Genomic DNA, 10,406 nt, shown 5'->3' with positions numbered 1-10,406 from the left:
TCGGAGACTCGACCTATCGAATGGGTTAAATCGATCCGACGTTAATTAATCTATATGATGATATAGTTGATTAATTTGGAAGGCCAAAAAAGGTTATTGGGCTGTTGGAGTTAACTAGACTAATACATGGGCCTAGAGGGTCACACGCAAATGGTCTTTTGGACATCGGAAGTTATACTTATGCAAATGGTATTTTATGAAAAATACCCACTTAGTATAAATAGGAGAAGGCCCTGAACAAAATTCAACATACCAGAATTGTTCAGGGGCCTTTTCCCTTCTTCTCCCTTCTTCCCACACCCCCTCTCTAACACCAATGCGATCGGGACGGCGTAACGATGACGATGCATGTAGAACGGGGCTTAGCAATTAGAAGGAGGAGATGACATGACGAAAATCGTGTGGATACGTCTAGAGGCTGCACACTTGAATAGCTCAACTTGTCTCACTCGGGGATACAAGAAATCAAAAATGTGATTTGTGCAAAGGTACTTCATTTCATGGTTTTAACGATGTCGTTCAATTCCATTCAAGTCTTCCTCTGCTGAATATTTTGATTTGTTCATCCATACATAGGCCTCTAGAACCCAGCACAGCTTTCCGGCCTTCACACACGACATGTCGCGCCCGAGCCCACGTATCATTGATAGCACGCGGGCGCAGCTTGTTGCGATCCACCGCGCTTGTGCGACGACAAACATAAGCACTGGTGGGCCTTGACTTTAAAGATGAGGGCAGAGCATCACTACCAGTGATGCATGTGGTGTCCACGCTGCAAACTTACTCTCCACGAGTGAGTACATGTATGCGTGCATATCCTCGAGTTAGCACACATGCATTTGTGCAAGAATGTCACCTGCTTTGGGGCCTTACGCTGAGCTATGTCTTATACTAAACAAGAATCCCATGGCATGAATAGAAATTAAAAAAAGGTCTATTACCCAAGAAGCCATTGTTGGAGTCCATTTGAGGCCTTTTACGAGCTAGGCCAAATAGAGGCAAGAACTATGGGACAAACCCACAAACTTTTTTATGGAAAATTGTTTTTGAATTTAACCATTTATGAGGTGGATAAAGGGTGGAGAACAAGATAACTAAGCCCTCATAACCCTGAGAATTAAATCCAATGGTTGGGAGGGTTAGGGCAACTCTACTTAAAGTCATGTCCATCTACTTGTATCCCATCTTACATTTCTGCTCACAACTTCTTGTTGGCATGCTATTGCATAATATTTCTTTGATACATTCTTGTTCAACACAATTATGGGATAGAGGATTCAAGTTTCTTAAAGATTCTTGGAGAAAAAGTACCACTTGCCCCTTGGGAAAATAGATAATAAGGTGTGTCATCTCAGGTATGTTTGATTTGAATTTTCTCAAAAAAAATTTCCAGGCTGAGCAAGTGAGAACCTAAATGACAAGCTTTCCAATACATCAAACAATGTTAAAAGATTCCCCTGCTAACAGAAGTAACGACACTTATCATCCACTACATGCCCTTGCCCAATGATGTTGTCCCTTAACGTGCATCTGGCCCCAAATTCTGCCCGGCTAATGCAATTATCTGTAGATTTTGGCATTGAATTTCCAACATAAAGTGTTTGAAGTTATTTTATGCTTTAAAAATATCCCAAAAAATATTATAATCATAAAAATTAATAAAATAAATGTTTATGTCAATTATTTACGAATAGTTTTACCGAGGTTTCTTTTATTTTAATGAATTTTATTTCTATATAATAGCTGAAAATCCCCAAAAAAATTAAACCAAAATTTACTCTCTAATTAATTGTTCCTTGTGAATTCAACTCTTCCTTCAATAAATTATAAGTATGATTGCATATTTTATCCCCATTCTGGTTTATCAACAAGCCACTTTATGAGTGATAGAGTAAATTTCACTTGGGATGATTTCATATCTGACATACTGGTAGGAAGCCTTTTTATTAGCAGAAATAAGGTGCAAGGAATTGCCGACACGATGGTTGTGCTCATGGACTGATCTAACTATGGGTATTTTAGTGTTTGTGAAAGTTTTTTAGTGTGGAATAAGCATTAATATCCCAATATAGAAATGGACTCCCCTCTCAGATGCCAACGATAATAAGAAAAGGCATACAACTGTCATCCTTTGGCAATTCACTAAGTAGGTTTCACATTCTAGAAGCAATTTCATGTCCCCAAGGGCATTGGAGAGTATGCAGCCATCATAGAATGTCATCGCATGAGTGTCGTGATGTAGACAGTGCCTATGCAGATCATGATGGATGCCCACCACCAATCCCCATGCTTGGACCACTCGCAAAGTCAATTGTGGACAATGATGCGTCGGATGTGAATGGCTGGCATGATGGGGCTCTATAAGAGGCATTGAACTACATCTTATTTGTAAACAGGTTGACCACTGTCATTGGAGAAAATGCACGATTTTCGAGGGCAATGTTAAATATTTTTAAGAGCTTCTTATTCATGGAAACCCATGCCAGATCGGTCAAAGGGTTGTGCCTTCAATAAACATGTGATTAAAGTGCTTCACAAGTGCACTAACAATAGGAATATCGGCGATTTTATCTGATTAATCAAATGTTTGATCGGATCAAACATTCATACTTGATCCACCATTGGGTATGATCAAATTAAATAACTGGCATTTTGATTCATCAAATTATCACCCTTCTTCCTTCTCCCCTTGGCACCCAGAAATAAAATTTTGAGGTGCCCAGCCTCCTCTAATCTCCCTTGGCTCCCCTTCATTATTGACACAATAAAAATGACAAACAATTATGGTGGAGTGATAACGTGTATCATCAAAATAAAGGAGGAGACTTGACATTTTGGGGATCACATGTATACATCTCAAGGCTAGACGCATAAACAGCCCAACAAATCTCGCTCATGGATATGAGAAAATTGTGGATCCAATCTGTTTTAAGGTGATTCAATCATTGGATTAGAAAAGTCATTAGGACTTCGTCATTCTTTTTCCATTGTGCAAATACTTTAAGTTTCTTCTCAATCAAGATCCTAGAACCCAACACAAACACTATAAACAAGGCCAACTTTGGGTACATGATGGCGGACAAGAATGCCGATAACAGTATGTTCAAGCTCATTGGGTACCACCATTGTGTGTAGTCGTCACCCATTAGAGGAGGGCAACCAGGATAGAGAGGGAAAAAGCAAGTTAGAGGAGGTGGGTCATGCCTAGATCCAGCACGCACTTGAAAACCTCCCATTGCAGCAGCTTCTCTACACATGTCATCACTGTCGTTGCCTCCTTTACATGGTGCGAAAGAAGCATTATCTTCTACACCAGGTGATCAACTCAAAATTAGGGTTAAAATTTAGCCGTTGTGAAATTAATTTTAATCAATAATATTTATAAGTATATACTCATAAATAATTTAGTTAGCTAGTAATGAGTAAGGGTCATCTCCACAGGGAACCAATGTTAGGGAAGTATTTCTCTTGATTGGGTGAAGTCGAGAATATGAGAAGCATTACGTAACATACAAGCCAGTGAATGAATAGAGATAGTGATTATGATAAAGGTAGGTGGAATTTAGGAAGCTGGACAAGTAGCAGATTTTTACTACTAGTGTATCGTTGCGTAAGATGGAGGATTGAGCTAGATGTGAATGGTGGCGTGAGAGGAGAGGAAAGTGAATGATAAGAGGCGGCTAATTAGGTTTTTATAAGTTAGGGTTCATGAAAATAAAGGATTTTAAATATGTTCTAAAATTTAAATTAAATAAAATAAAAACCCAAAAATATGAAAATATATATTTTGACTTAGAATATTTATATATTAACAAATTTAATGTCCAAAAATTCCAAAAAATCATATTCTTACTCAAAAAATTATATTCTTTCAGCAATGTCATAAAAATCCCCAAAAATACAAGAAAATGCAGAAATATCAGAATATCATTCAAAAAATAAATTTAATCATTTCAAGCTTGATAACATGCATATATAATTAATTTAATGCAAATACACATATAGATAGGGTCATATTAAGCTAGTAAAAATGGATGTTATCCCCAGGATCGGTTGTACAGTGTGAAGCTTGACCAATATGGTTAGTGGTAGATGTTTCAATTTTTTCAAGCAGTTTGAATAACCTTTTAATCAATTATTATTATTGAAATTGAATTGATCAAATATCTAGAACCATCTCAATCCAACTTAGTTTTTGATACAGAAATTCTATCAGATCAGGTTGAATTCAGTTTTGATCAATCAAATCATTTGATCCCAATTCAAACAATTTATCCTATTTGTTCCCTGATCCCTAATTGACAAGAGCTCTTACATTATTATTTGGATTTGTGAGCTTCAGGCATAATGTGTTACTTCACATAGTGGCTGAATGCATTTTGAAACTAGCTTGATAAAATCCCCTTATGCGTGTGTGACGGTTTTTCAATTCTTGTAGCAATTTTTACGAATGGGGGGGGAGGTAGTATGTCCCATAAAACTCTTTTCATGTGGGCTAATACAATTAGATATACCCTCATAATTTTTAGTTTCTAAATAAATTTGTACAATTAGGCTGAATATCAGAAATAGGACTAGATCCACACTATTTCATTAAGATTTGATTATAATTCTATTCCTCCTAACGTGTATCCATTTTCATTCAAATTTCATGAGATTTTTGCTATTAAAAACTGATGTCAGCTTAGACAAATCATTCACTCTAGTCCTGTCCAATGTTAGCTTAGACCCCTGGCTCACCACTTTGTTCTGAGTTGGTGAGATATTTGATTGTATTTTTTCTAATATGCCCTATATAAGGATCACATTAAGAAGTCTAGGATTTCACACACATTGAGTTATCCTTTATTGGATCTACTTTGCTCTTCTTCTAAGCTAGATTTAAAAATTAATTAACAATATTGGTTGGGCACCATTGAAGCCTCAGACGTAGAGTCTACCTCAATTTTATCAACTCTTATTTTTTAACTTTTCGATGCAGATTTACCTCAATTCTGTCATTGGACTTGTGTTACAAGTCAAACTCTAGGTTTAAACACTGATCTCTACAGAATGACTGATCAACATGAGGTGTAGGAGTAAGATTCTAATTTAGGGTCCACTCAGTTACTAGCTGTTGTATACCATGCCGTTAAATATCATTTTCACCCAGATGATTTTCAGACCCACCATCTCATTTCCTTCCATTGCACTAGGCCGAAGGGTTTAAGTTTAAAATCTATCTCAATGAAAAATGAGATCATATATTTAAATTCTGAAGGGTTTAAGAAAGCTCCCAAGAACCCGAAAAAAAGGGGTTGAGGGTTCCTGAGAGGAGACTGTAAAAATTACCACTTGCATGCCTGACGGATAGCCTTTGAGTTGCTTTGGGAGCTCTTGCCACCCTTTTCCTTGTAAGAGTTTCTAGAGGAGATGGCCTTCTTTGCACCCTGGGCAGCCGCTACAGCCCGGCGCCTCTGCTTGAGCAAGCGTCTTTCCAGAACAGCATCACCAGTGTCATCTTCAGACACTTCCCCCTGAATTACAGGAACCCAGAAAAAAGAGATAGAGATTTCAGATATGAGGAGAAAGAGAGATAGAGAGAGAGAGAGAAAGAGAGCGCGGGGAGAGGGAGGCAGAGAAACAGAGAGAAAAGGAGGGGAGGAGAGGGGAAGAGTCAGAGAGAGAAAGAGAGGTGTTGAGAGAGAAATAAAGAGAGAAACAGAGAATGAAAGTGAAGGCGAGAGAAAGTGAGTCTGAGAGACAGAGAAGAAAGTGAGAGAAAGCGTGTCCAAGAGACAGAGAAGAAAGAGAGAGAAAGTGAGGCCGAGAGACAGAGAAGAAAGAGAGAGAGACAGAAAGAAAGAGACACAGAGAGATAGAAAAAAGACAAAGAAAGAGAGAAAGTGAGTCAGAAAGGCAGAGAAAGAAGGAAAGAGAGAGAGAGAGAGAGAGAGAAAGTGAGTCAGAGAGACAGAGAAAGAAAGAGAAACAAAGAAAAATAAAGAAAGATCGGTGAAGTGATTTGGAATCGGAGAGATAGAGAGAAAGAAGGAAAGAGTTGTGTACATCTTCATTTGTCGAAACTTTAGGGTCAGAATCATCATTATTGCAATCAAGGGCGCTGCTTTCAGACACTGAGCAAAGAACATCATCCTTTGCACCATCCTCGCCATTCGAAACCGTGTTGTCCTGCTGAATGGATATTGAACCGAATCAAAAAATGTACGGAAGCAAAAAATTAACGAAAAGTATGTGGCAAATGCAAAGAAGACAAAAAAATCAAAGAGTTTGCACCATATCAGTCAAACGCAGAGAACTCATCGAGTTCACATCTTCAATCTCTTCTGCTGAGATAGAACCATCCTCAGACTCGCTCCCCTCGATGAACTGTTAACCAGTGATCAGGATTCATCTTAATTGTAGAATAAAAGCCAAATGGCAAGTGCAAAGAGATGAAAAAATAGAAAAAACAGTTCTACAAAACATTTAAACAGAGACGCTATGAATTAAAACAAAAAAATTATCAGTCCTAGATTAATATCTTATTCAACAGATGTTTACAACAAAAATAAAAATGTGTAACAACCAAATTAAACATACATAACATAACAAGAGTTTCATGTCGAACTGATAAGTGATATTCGGAAATAAAGAGAGTTGCAGATGGAAAATGAATATGTTCTGTCGCTGTTGATGAGTAAAATAAAATGATTCATTGAATAGGGAATTTACACTTTCTATTTGCTCTTGATCCCGTCGAGTGAATCCACTGGCCGCCAGTTCCCTATCCAGAAAGCCAGCAGATTTGGCCACAGAAGAGAATGATGGCCTTTCATTTTCTTCACTCTCAGAGTCGGTCTCATGTCCATTCTCTTGATAGTCTTCACCAGAGTGGCTGAACCTGAAAAAATCGAAATTTCACGCATCCAAGTTTCAACAGGTGAAATGTGGAAGATAATTATTATTGAAAGAACGGTGGAAAATAATGTCAATAAGATGTAGGAAACCACAAGGGCAACTTGATCATTCCGTTGTGAATCTTTCGGGAAACATAATTCAGGACTTATACTTAACATTTCTAAGCACACACGAATCTTCCTAGTAATATGAAGACAAATCTATTCCTCTATTATGGATCAGAAAAGCAGAATTAACCCAAAACTTGATGTTTGATTTATCAATCACTTAGGGCTTAGTGAAAGACTTGAAATAAATTTGCATATACCTCCTTCTGAAGAATTTGTAGACGCCTTCCACATCACGATCAAAATACCTGAAACCATAAATATAGTTCAGAAATATAGGTAACTGACCGCAAGAAAAGGCCTAAAATTAATAACATCTACAAAGAAACAGTGCGGGACATGAATAACCATTACATTTGTGCATTACGGTGAGAAACTGAGACCATTTGGGGAAAATCAATCATTGTGATATTCTCATCATCGTCAATCTGTGAAGAATCAAAAAAGAATCGTCAGTCTACAAATTAGATTCAACATTATCAAGAATTTTCATTTCACATATCAGAGTTTTAAAGAGCACATGCACATTAGGAATACAAGGACCCATTTATCAGTCTCCATAAACATCTTCATGTAAAACAGTTTTTATCCTGGATCAATATAACTGGTCTACAAGGTTTGGAGAACATGGTAAATTAATCACCTCAAATCAACGATAGTTTGTGTCTATTAGGCAATAATATTTAAGTAACTTCAGCAGATATTTCTTCATTTATATTTGAAAGTGCCATGCCAGGTTCTTTTCTATGTATATGCTCAATTATAAAAAAAAAGAGGGACTACACAAGAGACAAATAGCCTTGACAAGAGCAAAGTGATAATAAGAAAATGGTGGAAGCATACCATAATGTTGAATTCGTTAAAATCACAGTGAATGAGGCCATGCTCTGCAAGACGAACTACAAGACCAAGTATAGTTTGGAAAACAACATCTTGGTTCTGCAATTCCTTCACCTGCACACTGCACACAATGGGATTCTTCTGAATCAAACGACACAGAAAATAAGTATCCAGATTAGCCAAAATAGAGAAGTAACTCCTTACAGCGGGTAACCCTGGACTAGGGACATGATTATACAATGCCGATTGCAATCCACAGCATTGGGCACTGGAAATCCATGTTCTCCAAGAGCCTAATGTGTTGCATAAAATTTGAGAAACTACAAGTAATCCCATAAATCCAAAATGAATAGTTTGAATATCATAAAAACATACCTTCATAAATGCAAATTCCTTGAGAGCTGCTAGCCTTGAAAGATATAGCCAATTAAAACTTTTCCTGTGCCTGAGATAGTCGCGTTTGGATTTCACAGCGCGGAAGGACGTCCGACCCAACCTATGCAGCTTCATAGCATAAATGGTACCATCCTCCGTGGCAACCTCAAAAATGTCTTTCAAAAAAATGTGAGATGAGCAATGTGGAGAAAACTGATGATTAGAAGGATAGTATGTAAGCCATGACATTACCAGACTCTTTTCCGACTCCAATTTGACGTCCAACAGAAACAAAGACACCACGGTTGACAAGAGTTTTGATTGCAAGGAAATCATACCCCAGGTAGGTCAACCTAAAACCGTCATCTATAAAGAGCAAAAGGAATTCATCCCACGGGTTACAACCAAAAGGAGAAAAAAAATCAATATCCACAAAGATTATGTATCTTACACTTGGAAGAATCATGGTGGACCAGCTTGTGCTTTAATAAATTCTTTAGTACCTTGTAAGTGCCTCCATGCCTGAAATGGTATATATAAATGTTAGAAGCATAACACCAATCAGTAAAGAAAAAGACAGAAAATCAGGCGCTTTTCTTACTTGAGACATGCAATGCGATCAATGAGTTCTGAGGGAACTATTTCATGCTGCCAAATGGAACCAAACAAAATCAGAATCATCACTGTAAAACTTGAGGGCATAAAATGTGTTCTAAGTGATGGCAGAAATCTTACATTCCGCATTCCCATCTCCACAGCTGTGAGAACCCTAAAATCTTCTCTGGAGAGGTACCGAAGTGCATCGACGTCGAGCTTCATGTTTGATTAAGAAACAGTAATGCCAACTGAAAAGAGTTTCAGGGTTCAGTTTAAGATTATGCCCGATATCTCAAGTATCCTTCTCAACGACTGAAGTACGTGAATTAGGACGATGTGTAGACAAATGAGCGAGAATGTTTTGGTACATCAATGAAAAAGAGAAATCATTGAAGGGAGAAATATTTTCGGGTGTAAACTGAAGAATCTAGAATAAAACACTGATGGTCGAATCAGATTAGGAAGAGAGATAGAAGATAAAGTTTTGTCCACTTCCTCGGCTTCTTCCATTAATTTAAGAATTCTGAAAACATCAAAAGGATGTGAAATAAAGTGCGATATTTAAATCTTTAAAAAGAAGTAAAAAGTTTGAAACGTGACATTATATTTTCAGTCCCATTCCGTCGGCCTACGAGTCATTGAATCATATTTCCTCGCGCAGGTCCCTGCGGCGTTGACTCGTTTGTTAAATGGCGTTCTCTAAACTATCACGAACTAAGGTTAGATCGCGTACTCAAAACTGTATTTCAGTCTCTCGAAAAACAATGATGAAAAACATGCTTTTCAATAAATTCATTATAAAATTATGCAAAATAGCATTACAAGGTTTAGATTTTGTAAGCTTTATCCCCCAAAATTAAACCAAATAGTGATCGATCTAGCCATTGATTGAACAAGCTATTTGTTACAACTGAGGAAAACGTCACTCCACGCTCTAGCGTCTTCAGGAGCAATCCAACTCCACGAAAATGAATAAATAGAATAGCATGGTTCGACAGGAAATAATCTTACACAAAAAATCAGTAGAATTTCAAGGGGAACACAGGATAGGTAAAGATGGTGAAGCGGAAATAGAAAATTTCGTCCGCATGCTCGAAATCGATGAAAAATCATGTAAATTCATGAAAATAATAGACAGAGAGACACCTGAAACACACAGGATAAATCAAAAAGCATATAACAAAACTAAAATTCATAACAGAGAGAGAGAGGGACAACGTTATCCATTCAAGAACAGCACAGATAAGAAGAGAAAAACGACCAAGTCAGAATCAGAATCCGGCGCAACAAGCGGAAAAAAGACGAATTTCATCGATTCTTCTCCTACCCACAATGGAAAATAACTAAAAATTCCATCTTCCAAATCAAAGATAGAGAGAGAGAGAACTAGCGCTGGTGATTGAGAGAGAGAGAGAGAGACAGGATTGCCTGGATGGCGGCGGGCGGCAGCAACGACGGCGGCGACGGCGGAGGTTTAGAGAGAGAGGGAGAGAGTCGTTTGATGGATTTAAACAAATGGAATAAATAAGCAAATTTATCGCATTTATATTTGTTAATTAGTCTGACGGTGGCAGTTCACAGTTTCCG

The 10,406-nt window shown here is 37.6% G+C and overlaps 1 protein-coding gene across 4 annotated transcripts; it reads right to left on the bottom strand.

Annotated features, from left to right (window-relative positions):
- Window positions 1-5,223: 5,223 nt before the first annotated feature.
- LOC144706091 (protein serine/threonine kinase) lies at window positions 5,224-10,353 on the bottom strand. Of its 4 annotated transcripts, none has more exons than XM_078578983.1 (14): window positions 10,248-10,353; window positions 8,958-9,067; window positions 8,824-8,870; window positions 8,674-8,744; window positions 8,475-8,588; window positions 8,223-8,398; window positions 8,052-8,140; window positions 7,851-7,968; window positions 7,362-7,435; window positions 7,208-7,255; window positions 6,715-6,883; window positions 6,277-6,369; window positions 6,049-6,174; window positions 5,224-5,516 (listed from the first exon to the last, which is right to left on the bottom strand). In XM_078578983.1, the coding sequence occupies exons 2-14, from the start codon at window positions 9,039-9,041 to the stop codon at window positions 5,328-5,330; spliced, it is 1,398 nt and encodes a 465-aa protein (XP_078435109.1). In that variant the 5' UTR covers window positions 9,042-9,067; window positions 10,248-10,353; the 3' UTR covers window positions 5,224-5,327. The 4 variants fall into 4 exon arrangements, with proteins under 4 accessions (XP_078435109.1, XP_078435113.1, XP_078435110.1 ...); XM_078578987.1 differs by having other exon boundaries at window positions 6,049-6,171; XM_078578984.1 differs by having other exon boundaries at window positions 10,240-10,341.
- Window positions 10,354-10,406: the final 53 nt, after the last annotated feature.

This window comes from Wolffia australiana, chromosome 7, assembly GCF_029677425.1.
Source record: "Wolffia australiana isolate 7733 chromosome 7, ASM2967742v1".
Classification (NCBI taxonomy): Eukaryota; Viridiplantae; Streptophyta; class Magnoliopsida; order Alismatales; family Araceae; genus Wolffia; species Wolffia australiana.
Note: the sequence above shows the minus strand (reverse complement) of the source record. Positions and strands in the feature narration are given on the sequence as shown.

Bases quoted from the DNA above. Each gene is read 5' to 3' on its own strand.
- LOC144706091 (XM_078578983.1), bottom strand. From the start codon at position 9,041: ATGAAGCTCGACGTCGATGCACTTCGGTACCTCTCCAGAGAAGATTTT. The intron at 8,589-8,673 runs GTAAGATACATA...TGCTCTTTATAG, and splicing joins CCACCATGATTCTTCCAAGT to ATGACGGTTTTAGGTTGACC. The intron at 6,370-6,714 runs GTAAATTCCCTA...ACTGGTTAACAG, and splicing joins ATCAAGAGCAAATAGAAAGT to TTCATCGAGGGGAGCGAGTC.